Source organism: Anolis carolinensis, unplaced genomic scaffold, assembly GCF_035594765.1.
Source record: "Anolis carolinensis isolate JA03-04 unplaced genomic scaffold, rAnoCar3.1.pri scaffold_7, whole genome shotgun sequence".
Lineage (NCBI taxonomy): Eukaryota > Metazoa > Chordata > Lepidosauria > Squamata > Dactyloidae > Anolis > Anolis carolinensis.
Window position 1 is genome coordinate 26730517 of NW_026943818.1, and position 20960 is coordinate 26751476.

At 41.1% G+C, this 20960-nt stretch overlaps 1 protein-coding gene across 7 annotated transcripts in view; it reads right to left on the reverse strand.

Annotated features, from left to right (window-relative positions):
* Window positions 1-20960, reverse strand: part of auts2 (activator of transcription and developmental regulator AUTS2) — a 481369-nt gene that overhangs the window by 339193 nt on the left and 121216 nt on the right. For all 7 annotated transcript variants that reach the window (XM_062960188.1, XM_062960191.1, XM_062960189.1 and 4 more), the window contains 2 exons: window positions 16250-16351; window positions 7058-7093 (listed from right to left, as the gene is read on the reverse strand). In XM_062960188.1, the coding sequence (XP_062816258.1) occupies window positions 7058-7093; window positions 16250-16351 (138 nt within the window). The remainder of the gene's footprint in view (window positions 1-7057; window positions 7094-16249; window positions 16352-20960) is intronic.

Genomic DNA, 20960 nt, shown 5'->3' on the forward strand with positions numbered 1-20960 from the left:
GATCTCGGATTAAGATTTGGATCAGATCTCGGATTCGGATCTCGAATCTGCGAGATGCTGAACTGCTGACCTGAAGGTGGGCAGTTCGAATCCGCGAGATGGGGTGAGCTCGCTTCTGTCAGCACTAGCTCCTGCCAACTTAGCAGTTAGAAAACATACATGCAAATGTGAGTAGATCAATAGATACCACTTCGACGGGAAAGGCATAAAGACATCCAAGCAGTTATGCTGGTCACACAACCAGGAGGTTATAACGCAAGCTCCTTGGCTTGAAAATGGAGAAGAGCTCCTCCCCCAGAGCCAGAGATGAGCCGGAAATGAAAGGAGAAGCCTTTGCCTTTGTTTGTGTGTCTTATTGTATATTGTTCAATTTCCTGGATAAAAATTATTATTTTATTGTATGACACAGCAAACAAGATAAACATGCTGGATTTCATATCACAAAATCACAAGTCGGACACTTCCCAAGTGTCTAGGACTGTGTGATGTATTTTCGGATGATGCTGCAGATCCCAGTAGGGTGGCCTTTAAAAAATATTATTATTATTATTATTATTGAACAAAAAATCTCTTTATTGTGTTATCATAAAGTCATAGCCATGGTGCAAGCTTTCATAGGCCTAAATCATGGTGTAAACCTTGTTGTCTCCACCCCACCTTGAGTATGCGCATTCTCATCCCGTCTTCCTTGTTTTACCTTTGAAATGAGGTGTATCTGTTCTTCCTGCTTCGGAACTACTTTTAAATGTGTTATTTAGTTTTTAGCTACTTACAGTATATACTCAAAGATAAGCCGAGTTTTTAATCTCTTTTTGGAGGCTGAAAAAGCCTCCCCAGGGTTATAATCGGGTCAAGATCAAGCCAGCAGTGGAGCCTGGAGGCCACAGTATGTTTTCTTTTCCAAAGCCTCCCTCCTCTGCTTCTCCTCCCAGGCTGGTTATCTTATTTTTTAAGAGAGAGAGGGACAAGGAGGGAATGTTTTTAAAAGCGAAAGGAGAGTGAGTGACAGAACCTCTTGCAAGCCAGGAAGAAGAAAAAGATTGCATGGTGGAAGGGGAAGAAAAAGAGAGACTCTTGCAAATTTGCAGGATTTATTATTATTATTATTACTATTATTGCAAGAACGTTTGAGTCAAAAGGGAGGGAAAGGAGAGTAACAGAAGGTGTGTATTTCTTTTTATTCCTAAGGAAACAAAAATGGAGTGGGTTTTTTTGGGAGAGGGAGGGTAGTTTGAAAAAGCCTTTTCTGGCTACTTTTAGAGTTTGAAAGAGGGAGAAATAAAAGAGGTGGGAAAGGGGAGGAGAAAAGAGGCCAAAGTTGTTTTTAGGGGGGTTTTGCTTGCATTTCTTCCTTGGGCAAATGCATGCCCCAAAGCTTGTAAATAATATATAGATTTTCCCCTACAAATACATTAATTTTATGAATTTTCCCCTCATATGTTTGCAGGTCTTTGCAAATCCTATATACATATAGATATCTAGAGATTTCCATGTTCCTGTATATCTGTACCTATATGTATACATTAATTTTATATATGATTTCCCCTCACATGTTTGCAAGTCTCTGCAAGTCCTATAAAGATATAATTTTCTATATACAGAGTAATGTCTAGATAGATAGATATTAATATAGATATAGGCCTTTTTAAATATGCACACACAGAGAGAGATGTCTAGATAGATGTAAACATAGATAAATGGGACTTGCAAATATTGCAGGAGGGAAATGCACATATATAGAGAGAGGATTTGCAAACTTTTCAGGGGGGAAATGCAAATGTGAAATTAGTATATATAATTATAGAGCTATATCTAGCCCTGCATTGTTTATGTAGGCATTGAATGTTTGCCTGTTACTATGTTGGAAGCCGGCCTGAGTCCCCATGGGGAGAGAGATAGAGCAGGATACACAGGAAGTTGTTGTTATTGTTGATGATGATGATAATGATGATTATTATAAAGTTATTGTTGATACCATATTGTTTTAGTTGACCCTACTTATGCACTTACAGAGTTAGCTTACTGTTTTTCTTTGAAATACGGTAAATATTCAAAAAACATTTACCCTACTCATGCCTCAGTTAATGTAATTTTATTGGTATCTATTTTTATTTTGAAATTTACCAGTAGCCTCTGCATTTCCCACCCTTGGCTTATACTCGAGTCAATATGTTTTCCCAGTTTTTGTGGCATCACGGCGACCAACAAAACAACAAAACTACAGGCCCCCCAACCTCGAAATTTGACAACACAACCCATCATCCACACCTCTAGGCTGATACAACAAAAAGAAAAGAAAAATAAAGTCCTAATTAGAGGGAGAGCAATAATTATTTTTATCCAATTGCTGCCAGTCAAGAGGGCTAGTCTCTGCCCACTTGGTCTCCTAGCAACCAACTCAGCACAGGGACAGCCAGGGTTCAGTTAGGGGACAGGCAGACTTAGGCCTCAGGCCTTTCCACAGATTATCTCATTTGCACTGGATTATATGGCAGTGTAGACTCAAGGCCCTTCCACACAGCTATATAATCCATTTATAATCTTTTATTATCTGCTTTGCACTGGATTATCTTGACTCCACACTACCATATAATCCACTTCAGTGTGCATTCTAAAGCGTTTTAATTGGTTGTGCGTAATGAATTGGGATGGGTTGGAGACCCAGAGCAAGAAATAACACCAGTAGGAGCCACCAAGAGATGGATGTGTCCACACGATTCTGGAAGGCTGTATCAATACCAGCTTGCTTTTCCTGTAATTTTTGGCAATATCATAAAACCAATACGGTATATATTCCGTTTGGCTCCTTGACAGCATCACATCTTGTGCCAACAGACAGTGTTCTGTCTTGGGTTGCTGGGGAAAATAAACTTTTCTTTTCGCATCTGAGGCATGATGCACACCCCCTGAAAGCAAGATGAGGTGTCAATGGTTGCATCTGTCATTGAATCTCCGAGCGGCCCAAGCTGTCAATAGCAGACGTGCTGTGCGCTAACGCCATGTGGCAGTCTTTTCTTTGCTTCTCATACTGCTGCTCACAAGGCATTGGGCCCATTTTATATGGATGCATGGATGAGTTCATGCACAAATCTTCCACCATCCCCTCCTTCTGATCTTATCCTTCTAAGGAATTCACATCATCCCTCTAAGTATCATGACGCAGGCTCCTCGGCTTGAAAACGGAGAAGAGCTCCTACCCCAGAGCCAGAAAAAAGCCGGAAATGAAAGGAGAAGCCTTTGCCTTTGTCTTGGTGATGTGTTGTCACCAAATCTTACCAGGCATGATTTGACTGCATGAAGAAGTGGGCAACTAGTTCAAAGCTTCAACTAGTTAATATTATCTTAACAAAAAAATTTTAAAGGAGGGAGACCTTCGGGGTGAGAAGGGCGGAATAATCGCGGGGGTTACGTTCCAGGACCACCTACAATAAGTGAAAATCCGCAAAGTAGGGACGCTACTTTGCGGATTTTCACCAGGCTGTGGCGCAGGCTGGAAAGCAAGCCAGCTGCAACAAATCAACCAATCACTCTGACCAAGAGGCCTCGAACTCTGTCTCTGTTCTGTGTCATGGCATTGAATGTTTGCCTTTATGTGTGCAATGTGATCTGCCCTGAGTCCCCTTTGGAGTGAGAAGGGAGGAATATAAATGCTGTAAATAAATAAATAAAATAAATATTTATTTCAATATTTATTCATTATTTTAGTAGTTATATACTATTTTAAGTCTTTATCAACCAATCCTGTGTTGATAAATCGCCTCCTTCTCCTCCCATTGCCACTTGGGCTCCTTTTCTCTCCCTTCGGCTTCTCCTTCCTCCCTTCCTTAGGCTGTACATTGTAATTTTTTATTATTTATAATATTCTTTTTAGAGTTTATTGAAAAACTGCGAGACAGCAAATCTGCGAAAAGTGAACCGCGAAGTAGTGAGGGACCACTGTATTGAAAAACCGCGAAACAGCGAATCCATGAAAAGCGAACCGGGAAGTAGTGAGGGAACACTGTATTGAAAAACCACGAAACAACGAATCTGCGAAAAGCGAACCGCGAAGTAGTGAGGGATCACTGTATTGAAAAACCGCAAAACAGCGAATCTGTGAAAAGTGAACCATGAAGTAGTGAGGGAACACTGTATTGAAAAACCGCGAAACAGCGAATCTGTGAAAAGCGAACTGCGAAGTAGTGAGGGAACACTGTATTGAAAAACTGCGAAACAGCGAATCCGCAAAAAGCGAACCCCGAAGTAGTGAGGGAACACTGTATTGTAAATAAGTACATAATTTCACAAGTAGAGATTGGTCTTCTTCTTGAAAATCAGTTCTAATTGTCTCCCCTGTCCCGCTATGAAGCCATTGTGTGAATGTGTGAAATGACACATCCCTGGTTTGAAAATACGAGCAGCTTTTCAAATAGGATGTCGTCCTCGCACCCCACATTCAGTGGCTCTCGATAAGGTTGCTCCCTTAACACAGCTGTCTCATGCTGGGCTCTCCGGGGAAGGGCTTCTGGAACGTCATGCTACACCGCACCATGTGGCGTCCCAGTGGCATGCCGCCACAGTGCAAACAGCTGTTGAGCTCATTGGCTTTTAGGTCCATCTTTTATGCATACAGCTGAGAAAGCTATTTCCTCGGGGAATGTTCCCGCAACGTATGCTTCCAAGCTTTACCAGATTGGGTGCAAATTAAAGCTTCTCTCGGTGGGGAATAGGGGAGCTCTTTGGCAGCTGACGAGCAAATGTCAAAACAATTCAGCTTGCTTCTTCGCCTAAAAAGGTTAATTTATTTGATCCAAGCACACCCACCTTGTTCGGTGAAATACAGAACTATATACAGGTATTCCAGACCTCACCTGAAACATTGTGTACAATTCTGGGCACCACAATTTAAGAGAGATATTGGGAAGCTGGAAGGCGGGGGAAGAAACACTATACAAAATTAAAATTGGTACATCTATTTCTTAATATCAATTACAATTACCCAAAATAAGAAAAATTCTACATATCCTCTAGAGCAAAGAAAGGAGAAATATAGCCCTTCAACTTTAAGTCTGGTATTCGTATCTTCTTGTATTATCCCGCGTTCTTCCTGACTTCTTCCCCAGCCCTTCACCATTAATTTTGGGAGGCCAACAATCTTTTCATTACAAACATATTCTTCATGCAACCAAAAAGGAGGCTGCATTCATAATGTCCAAAATCAAATACACTACATAGAAAAGTTCCATTGCCACTTCAAAAAACAAGACCAGGATTAGATTACAACATAGACCATGAACTGTTGGCCATATCCACTCTGAAACTCTGGTCACTGGTATATTGAACCCATTGATGGAGCATATTGAAACTGGATTTTAACTTTTGTAAATTGTTTTGAATTGTATGTTCTTGTTTTATTATGTTTATTATGTTTATTACGTTCATGGTCAATTGAATGTTTTGCTTTATGTTGGAAACTGCCCTGAGTCCTCCTGAGGAGAGAAGGTGGTATATAATTAAGTTATTACTGTTATTATTATTATTATTCATAATAATAATAGGTTCAAGATAGATAGTAAAAACAGTGTATCTGTTTGTTATCTTGAAAGCATATTGCCTCTGGATTCAACAGAGCTTCCAAGGCACTGTACTCCTCTGAAGCAAAGATAATACGATTTGTCCAAGTGATTTTCCATGGCTGAGCAGGGATTTGAATGTCTGTCTCCTGGTGTACATCTAGGCTGCAAAATGAATGCAGTTTGGGAACACTTCAACTTCTATGACTCAATACTATGGAATTTTGGGAGCTGTAGTTTGGTAAGGTACCCACACACTTTGGCAGAGAAAGCTAAAGCCAGATCAAAGGAAGCTCTAGTCCCACTCTCTTCTGCTTTGGTCAGACCTCACCTGGAATAACCTTGTGTCTAATTCTGGGCAAACCAATTCAAGAATGATATCAAGAGAGACAACTAGACAACCAAACTTGCCATGGGAATGCAATTCTTGTGTTACTTTATTTAAATAAATCATGATTCACTCATCTCAAGAGAAGCACTTCTGCAAGTGCTGGGTCAAGTGTCGGACGCAAACCCAACAAGATAAAGTGGTTGTCCAAGTGGCATGCAACTTGCACATTGACAGCGATTGTGTGTTCTCCGTAATGTTAGGTCGCTCATTATTTTCTTTTTCAAACAAGTAGATCTATCACAGGCCAAAAGATAAAACTGCATTGAATGATTATTGCTACGAATATACCAAGAAGCTCATACTCTGATTTCTATATATGATTCTACAGCTGGCTAGTAACCAGCTGCAATAAATCACTACTGACCGAGAGGTCATGAGTTCAAAGCCCGGGTCGGGTTAAGCCCCCGACCATTAAATAGCCCGGCTTGCTGTTTACTTAAGCAGCCCGAAAGACAGTTGCATCTGTCAAGTAGGAAATTTAGGTACGCTTTATGCGGGAGGCTAATTTAACTAATTTACAGCACCATAAAACTGCCAGCAACACATGGAAAGGAATGAGGAAGTACAGCACGCGGTGTCATTCGTGGATGATGAAGCAACAGCTCCCCCTGTGGCCAGAATCGAGCATACCCTCAGGAAGCTGGAAATGTTAAAATTGTCTCTGTGTGTGACTATACTATATGTTGTTTGTCTGATGGCATTGAATGTTTGCCATATATATGTTCATTGTAATCCGCCCTGAGAATATAAATACTGTAAATAAATAATAAATAAATACAGCCGCAGATTATTATCATGATCCAGGACCCCAATTCTATGTATTATGAGAGGAACACTTGGAGGAAACAACATGCACACATCTATCTATATAGGTGGTACTTAACTCACAAGTTACAAAAAATACAACTCTGCAGTGCTGGAGAACAGAGCGGCGATTGATGAGGAAACTATCTACATGTGTGGTGGGGCTACGTAGTTGCAACAGTTGACCAAATTTGTAAACTTTATGTGTCCATTTCCAATGACAATGCCATAATGCGACCATCGCCATCTTCACAATCTACACCATTCCAAAACAAGCATTTAGAGAAAAAAAAAGCAGAGATCTACTTACAAAATAGCCCGTTCCCAAGCTAGATGACGTCGAGGTCTGCAAGAAAACACAAACAGGCAAATCAGAAGCAGTTCTCTCCCCCGTTCCTTTGGTTCTTTCCCTGTTCCAACCCACATCTCCTCATTATCGGATCTTTTAAAAATGTTTTTCACACACACACAAATACCCCAGCATTGTACCGAAAGCTCTTGGTCCATGTCATCTGCTAATGAAACAAACACACAGTTTGTTTAATCTCCCCCACCTTTATATTCCTCAACCGCTCCACTGACAGTAACACGCTATTTACTGAAATTCCAGGCTCCGGTGGTGGGTGTAATTGCCAATTTATTTGACAGGCAGCTGGATAATGAATTAATGATGGCATTTTGGCCTACATTGAGACTAAATAGACACATATCAACCAACCTCCATGACATGTTGGCATTCAGTGCCCTGGACTCCAGAGACTTAGTTGTGTGGCAGTCAAGGAGTGGGCAGGGAGGAGGGATTCCTAGACGGACGGAACGGAAAAGGTTTGCAGGTTTGGCACCATGGCTGCATGCTCTTGCTTGCATGCTTCCCTCCCTTCCTCCTTCCAGTCCTTCCTTTCTTTCTAATGAGTTTGCCAAGTTTTTCAACCAAAAAATGTTTCGTTTAACTAAAGGGGAAAGGAGGGCATGAAAATAAAAGGCATACATGCACAGAGAAGTGCTTTTGTTCATTTCAGGATCCAGAAGTAGCTAACTACAGTTTATTTACAAAAGGGAAAATGGCAATTCCTAAAAAGCTATAGAAAGGGTGCTATGAAATAGCACTAGTCCAAAATACAAAGATCGATAGTCCTGTCAGAGTAATTTACGCAGCGCAGCAGAAGTTGGATGGAGTCAGAGGAACGCAGCACGAAGAGACATCAGAGACGATGGTAAAACTATATACAAGTTTTACTGAAAGCAGTAATAAAGACAAACAGACTTGCAGGCAAACACAGGACTTGACTTCTCAGCAGACAGCAGAACAAAACTGAACTGATGTAATCAGTAATGCACAAACACTTGTGTCTGGACACTCCCCAGTTCCAGCCACACATCAAGGTCATCACAGCTTCTCAGTAATTAACTCTTTACAGACTATAGTACACTCTGGATGATGCAATCAGTATGCAATACAAACCAAGACACAAATTGCATTTAAACACTATCAATACACAAATCCCACATTAACAAGTCCAAGATAGCAAGATACAAATAATCCATGAAGGCAAGGTACATAAAATCCATGAAGTCAAGAGCATAAGCATAAATCCATAAGCATGAAACAGGAAGATATACATTAATCCATAGGCACAAAAACAGGAACTTTTCCAAGACGAAATTATTTCAGGAACATAGGTAACTTGAGAGCTAAACATGAACTTGATTTTAAGGCAATGTCTGCTATGAAGAGACCAGAAAACCAACTCTTAATTTAAATTCAAACCTGACCAAGAAGCCATGAAGTCATCCCTTCTGCACCTGGGTTTCAAGGACTGTTTCTCATGAAGTCTTTCTGACCATCTAATTAACCTTTGCTTTGCTCTCTCTGAGCGGAGACCTAATCTCATATCATGGGGCAACTCCCTATCCTCTGAAAGTCGAGAAGGCAATGAAGGCCGATTCTCAAGAGAAATGGAATCCCAAACATCTATCTCTTCTGTACCTGTCAACCCTTCACTCTGATCTATGGCCTGCATTTCTGTCTGTGATTCAGGCTGATCACACATAGAATCAGTGAAAAATCCATCATAACCTTCATCCTCTGAGGCAGAATCCCCAGCATCCCCAGCATCTTGCTTCTAAGACCCAACAACAAGGGTGAAACATTGCCGTTGGTGCTGGGAATATTCTGGGAGAACTGTGTCCAGGACAAGCATCTGATACATTTGTTTGCGAAATGTCCAACGGGATGCAATCCCATGCCTGTCCCCCAAACAACAAATAAATTAATACTGTAAACAACATAGGCATCGTGGCTGATTAGCATGTCCCCAAGGGAAGCCAAAGAGGTGGGCTCAGGCTTGCATCCAGAAATGACAAGCAACTACAGCATCGCACGTATAAGCCTTTGGCTGTTGTGCTATTGACTGCGCAAAGTATTTTGGGCCCTGAAACACACGAAGAACCCTTTCCGTATTCAGCTGCTCATCAAGGACTCATAGAAATTACATCCTTCAGGTCTTTGCAGGTCTGCTGTACTGATTTTGCATATATATTGTGAATTAGGAGAGGAAGTTGGGCGGGGAGGCGGTTTGGTGCCGCTCGTGTTTGTTCTGGCCATTGTTAATGTCAGGCAGACAGAATGAAGGAACAGTGGGTATCATTTCAATTTCTGATGTCAACATCAAATTACTTATTTAATTTCATGCCTGGCGAAGCATTGTATAGCTACATGCAGAAGCATTTCACTTCATTTGTTATGCTGTGTTTTTGCAACCATTGGCTTGCCTTCCAACTGACAGCTTTAATTACGACATGAATTTGATTGCACTGCTGAGGAATTAACGTAATGCAACAAAACATTGAAATGCCCGGCCTCAAATACTCGCATTCTCCCCCCCGCCGCAACGCAAAACAAGCACATGTGAAAAACAAATTCTCATGCGTGCACAGTGAACCAGAGGTACCCCGTTTGATTAGAACAGCTCCATTTCCAAGACGAGGAGTCCGTTGTTTGTAGACACCTCCTGGTTGAGTTGCCAGCATGGTACATGGGCGCCTTTATTACCTTCCCGCCGAAGTGATACCTGTTGATCTATTCACATCTGCCTGTTTTTGAACTGCTAGGTTGGCAAGAGCTAAGAGCTCATCCCAACCTGTAGCTTCAGCAGATTCAACAGTTCAACAATTTAACCCGTTGCGCCACCGAGGACCCTATAAGGTCTTGAGCCTTCTTTGCCTGCAAAATCTTCACTTTCAAGCTTCTCTCTCCGCTGCTGTACCTGTCCTCTGGAAAATACCATGACATTGGATCCAGTGGCATTCTCCCACTGAATGCCAAAGCACATGCTTCTGTGTGGCATTTTCTAAAATTCGTGATGGTAAATATGGGCACAGATAGTAGAATTGTGCGCGGATGTGTTTTCCTTCGTTACATCCGTTCTTTCGTTACTTTCGTTACCTCCAGGAGCACGTAACTTGAAGCCCGCTCCAGTATGAAAATCAGCTTGACACCAAAGCAAGCAGGAGCCAATCTTGAGCTCCCCGTCTGCATTTTGTGAGCAGCCTCCTTGCCTTGCCTTATATCCGTTTTTTCATTACTTTCGTTGCCTTCGGGAGCACGTAACCGGAAACCCTTCCCCGTACGAAAATTAGCTTGATACCAAAGCAAGCCGGAGCTAATCTCAGCTCCCCGTCTGCTTTTTGTGAGCAGCATCCTTGCCTTGGAGAGTATATGTGTGGTGTGCAGGTACAGAAAGAGCTTACGCCTGCCTGCAGCTGAGCGCCTCCTCTAGAGTAAGAAACAGAACTTGCCTCCTTGCATTGGAGAGTGTGTGTGGTGTACAGGCCCAGAAAGCATGCCCGACTGCAGCCAAGCTCCTCTCCTCTGGAGTAGAGAAACAGGTAAGAAGCCTCCTTAAAGTACGATCCTGCCTGCAGCTAAGTGCCTCCTCTAGAGTAAAAAATAGAACTTGCCTCATTGTATTGGAGAGTGTGTGTGGCGTACAGGCCAAGAAAGCATGCCCGACTGCAGCCAAGCACCTCTCCTCTGGAGTACAGAAACAGGTAAGAAGCCTCCTTAAAGTGCACACCTGCCTGCAGCTGAGCGCCTCCTCTAGAGTTAGAAACAGAACTTGCTTCCTTGCTTTGGAGAGTGTGTGTGGTAAACAGGCCCAGAAAGCATGCCCGACTGCAGACAAGCACCTCTCCTCTAGAGTAGAGAAACAGATAAGAAGCCTCCTTAAAGAACGATCCTGCTGCAGCTGAGCACCTCCTCTAGAGTAAGAAACAGAACTTGCCTCCTTGCATTGGAGAGTGTGTGTGGTGTACAGGCCCAGAAAGCATGCCCGACTGCAGCCAAGCACCTCTCCTCTAGAGTAGAGAAACAGGTAAGAAGCCTCCTTAAAGTATGATCCTGCCTGCAGCTGAGCACCTCCTCTAGAGTAAGAAACAGAACTTGCCTCCTTGCATTGGAGAGTATGTGTGGTGTACAGGCCCAGAAAGCATGCCCGACTGCAGACAAGCTCGTCTCCTCTGGAGTAGACAAGCAGGTAAGAAGCCTCCTTAAAGTGTGCACCTGCCTGCAGCTGAGCGCCCCTCCTCTAGAATCGACAACTTAAATACCTAAAATGACAGGAAGGGGAGCCTGGAAATCCCCTGCCCATAACGGGCCAATAGATAACAGATCTTTCAGCACCAGAGCGAAAACAGTTATCTGCCCTCCCGATTTCAGGACGCTCCCAAAAAATGGATAGGGGTCACCACCGAAAGCCGGGATGGACACGAAACAGGACAAGATTTACCCCGATTGCACAAGTCTATCGGGTAGCAATTCAGAGGTTAAGAGAAAACTAAGGGGAATAGCCAGCAGCAGTGGGTAGAGCCCCAAACATCCATTTAAAGTGGTAGGAAAGGTCCTCATTCTGTACCTCCAGTTAGGAAAACATACTCCAACAACATCTTCTCCAACAAAATGAATTTCAGAGATGGAGAATTCCAGCACAACATTGCATTGTTGTGATTTACTTCAACCCTGCAATGTCAAGAAACAAAAGCTACATCTAGTGCATGTCTTCTTTCGCCTGTTATCATATAAAAATGTTTATAGTCCCTTTCCTTACATTTCAATATATATATTTTTCCCGCAGCATCCACAGCTTCATCTCTTCCACAAAAAGATCTGCAGCCTGATGTCTTCAACTATACATAATCTCCCAGAGGCAAATGCTCATTCAACATACAAATGAGCATCCTATTTCTTTCCCTCTCGCATTATTATTTTTCTTCTCTTTCTAAACAATCCGTAACGTTGTGTTTACTTCTCTGATGATGTCGGTGTATTAAGCTAATGTATTCAGCACAGTCGCTGCAATAATTCTGCAGGTCTGCTCCTTGATGAATAACAACGCCCCAATACGGAGCCGAGTCCTTGTTTGCTGTTTAAGATATTTTCTCTCCCTCTGTCTCCACTACACTATTTTACCACAAAAAAAAAAAAACAATTTCCAGTGATCCATTAGCAAATCCCCTTCATATCCTACAAGACAGCGGTATTGACTATCCCGAAATTAATGCATATAGATTAATAAGTGTGGTGCACGGGGAGCCAAATTATAATGCACGAGGAAATGAATAAATCAGGGGGAAAGAAAGGCAAAGTTGGACTGACTCGGATTCCAGGTTGAGGAAAACAGAAGGAGCAGCCATCTTGCCTTAGAGCAAAATCTCAGCTGAATGAATTCTACTGCAGGCGAGATTTTGATGAGATGAAATTGGCGACAGCCTTTCTGCTTTACATAAGGAGGGCGGGGGGAGAGCTGACAGCTTCGGCGTCTTTGGCACCCCGAGGGCAGTCTTATCCAGAAAGCAGAAAACAAGTTGTCAGTCCCCTAAAGCTTACAGAAGCAGAGGTAGGGAGAGGGGGGAAGCGGGAGAAGGCGGAAGGAGCGCAGAGGAGGGAACTCGGCGAGGAGGCATCACCGCCATGTCAAGCGTGGTTGGCTAATTAATTGGCCTTAAGAAATAAAAAACGAGGGCACATTATTCTTGTTATTATTTGCACATTTATTCCGGAGTTTCCCTTTGTGTCCACCACCCATGGTTTGTGTAGAAATAGACGCAATTGCCAGCCTATGTAGGCAATCCAAGTTGTGTCCGATCAGAATTAGGATCCATTCTTCAACAGTCTCTTAGCACTAGGGAGCTTTCTTGGAAGATATTACAAAGGTTGGCTTTGCCTCCCTGGCGGTTGCTAATCAGGGGCCGCAGTGGTGCAATGGGTTAAACCAGTGGTTCCCAAACTTATTTGGCCTACCGCCCCCTTTCCAGAAAAAAATATTACTCAGCGCCCCTGGAAATTAATTAAAATTTTAATAGCATTTTAAAAAACAGAAAGATATATGTATGAGGGCTATCCACAAAGTAGGTTACGTTTTGGAATTAAAAATGAACAAAGTATAGGAGAAAACATTTACCATATGCAATTGAAAGCCACACCCAAATACCACTTCTCAACATAGTCACCATTCAAATCTAGGCACTTATCATAGCGATGAATGAGCTTGGCAACTCCTTCCCCACAAAACTCTGCCGCTTGCGACCTCAAAAAGTATAGGAGAAAACATTTACCATATGCAGTTGAAAGCCACACCCAAATACCACTTCTCAACATAATCGCCATTCAAATCTAGGCACTTATCATAGCGATGACTGAGCTTGGCAACTCCTTCCCCACAAAACTCTGCCGCTTGCGTCCTCAAAAAGTATAGGAAAAAATTTACCATATGCAGTTGAAAGCCACACCCAAATACCACTTCTCAACATAGTCGCCATTCAAATCTAGGCACTTACCACAGCGATGAATGAACTTTGCAAATCCTTCCCCACTAAATTCTGCCGCTTGCGTCCTCAACCACTTGTTTCCAACAATGGGGGCATGGCTGGCAATGCAGCGTTTTGGCGATGCTGCGCAGCTGCAGGAAGAGCTGACCAACTGGTTGAGGGCACAAGCGGCAGAATTTAGTGGGGAAGGAGTTGCAAAGCTCATTCATCGCTATGATAAGTGCCTAGATTTAAATGGCGATTATGTGAGATGTGGTATTTGGGTGTGGCTTTCAACTGCATATGGTATACTTTGTTCATTTTTAATTCCTAAAGGTAACCTACTTTGTGGATAACCCTCGTATTAATGTTTCTACCTTTTTCATAAAATATAGTAAAGAAAGGTGTAAATTAGAAACTTAGAAATTTGAAGTTTGAAATTATGAAACTATTTTTGAACTCAGAATAGAAAGGTAATACAGTTATTCATCGCCCCCAAATGCACCTGTGGCCGTCACCGCCCCCCTGGATCGTTGCAGCGCACACCAGGGGGTGGTAGCGCCCACTTTGGGAATCACTGGGTTAAACCCTTGACCTGAAGGTTGGCAGTTCAAATCTGTGGGATGGAGTAAGCTCCCATTTTTAGCCCTAGCTCCTGCCAAACTAGCAGTTCAAAAACATGCAAATGTGAGTAGATTAATAGGTAGCGCTCCAGCGGGAAAAGGCAAAACATGCTCCAAGCAGTCACGCCGGCCACACGACCAGGAGGGCTCTACGGACACAGGCTCCTCGGCTTGGAAATAGAGAAAGAGCACCTCCCCCAGAGTCAGAGATGAGCACAACCTCCAGAGCCAGAAATGAAAGAAGAAGCCTTTGCCTTTGTGTATTTGTGCCTCATTGTATGCCATTGTAATAAGGGAGTTAATGTTTCCCTGTGTCTGTTTATACGAGGGTTATCCAGAAAGCAGATTACTTTTTGGAATTAAAAATGAACAAAGTATAGGAGAAAACATTTACCATATGCAGTTGAAAGCCAGACACAAATACCACTTCTCAACATAGTTGCCATGCAAATCTAGGCACTTAACATAGCGATGAATGAGCTTGGCAACTCCTTCCCCACAAAACACTGCCACTTGTGTCCTCAACACAGTGTTTTGGCGATGATACGAAGCTGCGGAAAGGGGTGACCGGCTGGTTGAGGACGCAAGCGGCAGAGTTTTGTGGGGAAGGAGTTGCCAAAGAGCTTTCCACTCCTCAATGACATCCTTTCAAATAATTCAATGTTGTCCTCATGTCCCTTCTCTCAGCCGTGTTGGTGCAATGGATTAAACCCTTGTGCTGCTGAATTACTGACCTAATAGAAAATGTAAGATGTACTTTTTGGATTTTTTTTCAAACTGTGGATGGATAAATCCATAGGTTTATATCAAATCTATATCAAATTTTATATAGATATATATTTTAAAAAATCATATATATATATATATATATATATATATATATATATATATAAAGTGTATATATGTGTGTGTGTGTGTGTATATATACAGTAGAGTCTCACTTATCCAAGCTAAACGGGCCGGCAGAAACTTGGATAAGCGAATATCTTGGATAATAAGGAGGGCTTAAGGAAAAGCCTATTAAACATCAAATTAGGATATTATTTTACAAATTAAGCACCAAAACTTCATGTTATACAACAAATTTGACAGAAAAAGTAGTTAAATATGCAGTAATGTTATGTTGTAATTACTGTATTTACGAATTTAGCACCAAAATATCACGATATATTGAAAACATTGACTATAAAAATGGCTTGGATTATCCAGAGGCTTGGATAAGCGAGGCTTGGATTAGTGAGACTCTACTGTGTGTGTGTGTGTGTGTGTGTGTGTGTGTGTATATATAAATTTTATTTGGGTGGGGATCAAATATAAGACAAAGTGAGGGTGACAGACTTGCATATCCAGATAGGATGAGCAGCCATGTGGGCAGCCATTCCTCAACTTCCTGCAATGCGCACATAATATTTTGTTTGCAATCGGTAGATGGGGGAAACAGAGAACTCTATTTACTTTTCAGAAGGAAAAAAAAATCACCAAATCTGGGAGGGAGACCACAAGTTTGGCTGGTAATATATTTATCACTTCTTACACGGTCGCTGTGTCTGGCAGTCAAAACAACATACTTGAATTTCTTCGACATCAGCAAAGTGCAAGACGGATTGTTATTAGCAGTTTCCACCAAACTCGCCAAGAGATCTTCTTTTCCTTAGTGGGGTATAGATTACATCTACCCATACCACATTGATCCCATGACAGTCAGCTTTGGTGATTTTAATTCTAGTCTCAAACCATTAAAAAAAATGCCAAACCCAAATGATTTAAGCTCTGTGTTCTTTCTGTATCTTCATACTTAGGGATGCCAACCGACCTTAGTCAATTATGCTCATCTAAACTATTAGTACAGTTGTCACATTAAAAATATGGTACTTTTATTGTACTACAAGGGTAGGAAAACTGGTGTACTCCAATTATTTAGATCCATCATAATCCAGTCATGGAACTGAGACTGAGATCCTTTCAACATCCATCATTTTGTCCCCAAAGATTGCCCAGTCTTATACATGAGTTCAACTTATACATAAGTATATATGGTAAATAGCATGGGAGCCTAATAGAGAAGTTGCACTTACATCACTGAGCCTCTCTCGAGAACTGCTCCGATGGAAGACTTTGGATTCACCGCTGGCACTTTCGCTGTCACTGTCCCGGCAGCTGTTCTGGCCTGGATTAAGCTGCAAACAAAAGGCAAACAAACATTGGCTTTAATTGATTATTTTTAATATAGTTTCAATAAATCACTACTGACCAAGAGGTCATGAGTTCGAAACCAGCTCGGGTCAGTTTGAGCTCCCGACCATTAATAGCCTAGCTCGTTGTCGAAAGACAGTGGCATCTGTCGTGTAGGAAGTTTAGGTACCACTTTATGCGGGGAGGCTAATTTAAAAAAATCTTCCAGCAGTGTGCCGAAAGAATGCGGAAGTATTCCATCAAGGACTCGGTGTAACAAGTGGACAATGAAGTGGCCAGAATCGAGCATACCCTCATGAAGCCGGAAGCTGGAAAATATTAAATTGCCTCTGTGTCTCTCTATATATGTCGTATGTCTAATGCCATTGAATGTTTGCCATGTATATGTGCGTTATGATCGGCTCCGAGTCCCCTTCAGGGTGAGAAGAGCAAGATATAAATACTGTAAATAAACAAACAAATAAATATGTGTATTTTATATAATGTTTCCGATAATTATATATTTTTGCGATGCTGTAACTCACCACAAGAAGATGATGATGACGATGATTCCATTAGATCCATGCATCATCATCATCATCATTCCTAAATACCATTAGATCCACGTAGTATTATTATTACAGTAGAGTCTCGCTTATCCAATCTTCGCTTATCCAACATTCTGTATTACCCAACACAGTCTGCCTTTTGGTAGTCAACGTTTTTGCAATAAATGTTGTGATATTTTGGTGCTAAATTCATAAATATATTAATTACTACATAACGTTACTGTGTATTGAACTGCTTTTTCTCTCAAGTTGTTTTAAAACATGATGTTTTGGTGCTTGATTTGTAAAATCGTAATGTAATTTGATGTTTATTACGCTTTTCCTGAATCCCTCCTTATTATCCAGCATTTTCACTTATCCAACGTTCTGCCGTCCCGTTTATGTTGGATAAACGAGACTCTACTGTGTGTGCATTTTATATAATGTTTCTGATAATTATGTGTTTCAGCTATGTTGTAACTCGCCATGAGAAGATGATGACGACGAGGATGATTATTCCTAAATTCCATTACATCCATTCATCATCATCATCATCATCGTCGTCGTTTCTAAATTCCATTAGATCTATGTATTGTTATTATTATTCCTAAATTCCATTAGATCCATGTATTATAATTATCATTCCTAAATTCCATTAGATGGTGATGATTGTGAAGATGATGATTATCATTATTATTATTACCATTATTATTGCAGAAGTGGCTGGTGCCTCCAATGTGAAAGGGGCACCAAGTTAAATCTGAGCTTTGAAGGACTACAAAGTGGGGACATCTATCCCCCAAATAGACTCAGTACCTTGGATAGCTCCTTTGCCATCTATATATATAAAAATGTTCTGACCATTTCTGCCTTGAAGTAAACAGCGAAACTAAACACCCCAACCCCACGAAACTTGGCCACAAAAGACATGGTCATCCCCGCTGTGTTTAGACATTTAAAAAAACCAAGAAAAATAAAGTCCTAATTAGAGGGAGATGAATAATTGTTTTGACTACAAAAACACTGATTACTAAAAGGCAGACTGCGTTGAATAATCCAGAACATTGGATAAGCGAATGTTGGATAAGTGAGACTCTACTGTAATATGAAATAATTACTGTGGTATAATAATACAGAACAATATAATCTCTAAAACCAGGACAGTAAATAAAGAGCAACACTCTGAAAGCAGGGAAATTGGGAATTCCACATAGGAAACAATCAGGACCAGCGAACACTTCCCAACAAAGGATTCTCCCGGGCAGGAAGCAAACAGGCTTTGAAGTTGCAAGGTCATTAAATGCTAATCAAGGTGGCTAATTGCAGTATTCATACCTGCCACACCGAGACTATTCATTGCTATTCAAACTGGCCAACCAAAGATTCCGCAAGGGAGAAAGCAGCCAAGCTTGCAAGCAGCAAGGCTATTCAGTGCTATTCGACCTGGCCAGCCAAGATTTCCCCTAGAAAGAAAACCCCCAAGCTCTGAAGCCACGAGGCGACTCCGTCCCATTCAACCAGGCCCTATGTAGAAAGCGGCCAGGCTTTTAAGCTGCAAGACTATTCAGTGCAGTTCAAGCTGGCCAAGCTTGCAAGCAGCAAGGCTATTCAGTGCTATTCAACCTGGCCAGCCAAGATTTCACCTAGATAGAAAACCCCCAAGCTCTGAAGCCACGAGGCGACTCCGTCCCATTCAACCAGGCCCTATGTAGAAAGCGGCCAGGCTTTTAAGCTGCAAGACTATTCAGTGCAGTTCAAGCTGGCCATACAAGGATTCCCCTACTAAGGAAGTAGCCAGGCTTCAAAGCGGCTCTTTGATTGAGGGTACTACTCCAGTTACTCCAGAAAACGGCCAGGCTTTGAGGCTGCAAGGCTATTCACTGCTATTCCACCTGGCCAACAAATGATTCCCATAAGCCACAGCAACGCATGGCCGGGCAAAGCTAGTTCCATCTAAAACCTGGGGTTGATTCATTGCCCCCACTATCTTCAAAGTCTCCAGTTGCCACCAATATGTGGGGCTCAATAATGTGAGTTCAGACACAACAACTCTTCAGACCAGTAAACAGGTTGAAAGGCTGGAATGAGCCCAACTTTGCTCCTCGATGCACCACAGACCTCATCGCTTATGATTCTGCAAAACCAAAACAGCAAGGGAAAGGCTGATTGATACTGTAGCTCGCTTGGCAAGGTGTAATTTTCACGGCTATTTCTCCCTGTGCAGCCATAAGAATGCAAAGAGTCAACGGAAAGCCGATATTTTATTGCAATATAGCTTTTAAAGTGCACCGAAATACTCTTCATTTGTCGCAATTGCGGAAAGCACTCCGTTTCATGTCTCCGTCAGGTGGCCGGCCTGCAGCCTTTCCCACTTTTGTGTCACGGCGAGAACCCTTGTTACATTATTTTTGCAGTTGCTTTTTCGAGTGGCTTCCTCCTTCCTCTTGCACAAAATCTATCAAACCCCCTCCTCCATGATGTCTTGCGATATATTTCTTAGGATGCTTTGGATGATTCATACTCTTCAGATTCATAGTCCTGTATACAACACATATCGTGGATTTTCTGCTGTTAATGTTTTGAATATCTGGTTTCAATGTTCCAAAAACCTCTGGTTTAAATTTTATTTTAATTTTATTTATTCTGGTTTAAATTTTATTTTATTTTTATTTATTCCATTATAAATTCATTATTATTATTATTATTATTATTATTATTATTATTATTATTATTATTATTACAGTAGTCTCACTTATCCAACACTCGCTTATCCAATGTTCTGGATTATCCAACCCATTTTTGTATTCAATGTTTTCAATACATCATGATATTTTGGTGCTAAATTCATAAATACAGTAATTACTACATAGCATTACTGCATATTGAGCTACTTTTTCTGTCAAATTTGTTGTATAACATGATGTTTTGGTGCTTCATTTGTAAAATCATAACCTAATTTGATTTTTAATAGGCTTTTCCTTAATCCCTCTTTATTATCCAACATATTCGCTTATCCAACATTCTGCCAGCCAGTTTATGTTGGATAAGTGAGACTCTACTGTATTAACATTATTATTATTGGCACAAAGACATACCCCGTTTCCCCTAAAATAAGACATCCCCAGAAAATAAGACCTAGTAGAAGTTTTGCTGAATTGCTAAATATAAGGCCTCCCCCGAAAGTAAGACCTAGCAAAGGTTTTGTTTGTAAGCATGCTCACCGAACAGAACACCAGAGCATGCAGGATCGGTAAATGTACGTACCATAAAGTGTTGTAGTAATATTGGTAGTAACAAGAAATTCTTGATAGGATTCACAGTTTGTCTGGTTATGGTGGTTTGTGATGACTACCGTACAGTATATAATAAATGTTCATTTTTTGTTCAACAATAAATGTGAATTCTTCTTCATGGAAAAATAAGACATCCACTGAAAATAAGACCTAGAGCATCTTTGGGAGCAAAAATTTATATAAGACACTGTCTTATTTTCAGGGAAACACGGTAGTATAACACAGCAGATGAGATATATATGCTGGATTTCGTATCACAAAATCACAAGTCAAACACTTCCCAAGTGTCTAGGACTATTATTATTACAGTAGAGTCTCACTTATCCAAGCTAAACGGGCCGGCAGAACCTTGGATAAGCGAATATCTTGGATAATAAGGATTATCTAAGGATAATTAGGTTATGATTTTACAAATTAAGCACCAAAACATCATGTTATACAACAAATTTGACAGAAAAAGTAGTTCAATATGCAGTAATGTTATGTTGTAATTACTGTATTTACGAATTTAGCACCAAAATATCATGATATATTGAAAATATTGACTACAAAAATGGCTTGGATTATCCAAAACCTTGGATAAGTGAGTCTTGGATAAGTGAGACTCTACTGTATTATTATTATTATTATTATTATTATTATTATTATTATTATTATTATTATTGATGCATCATTGCTGCATTGCGAACTGCACAGTTTACATTTGGCAAGTGTTGGAAATGTCTGATCTGTACATTAACCCCCCAAGACCCTCAAAGGAGAGCATCAGCATG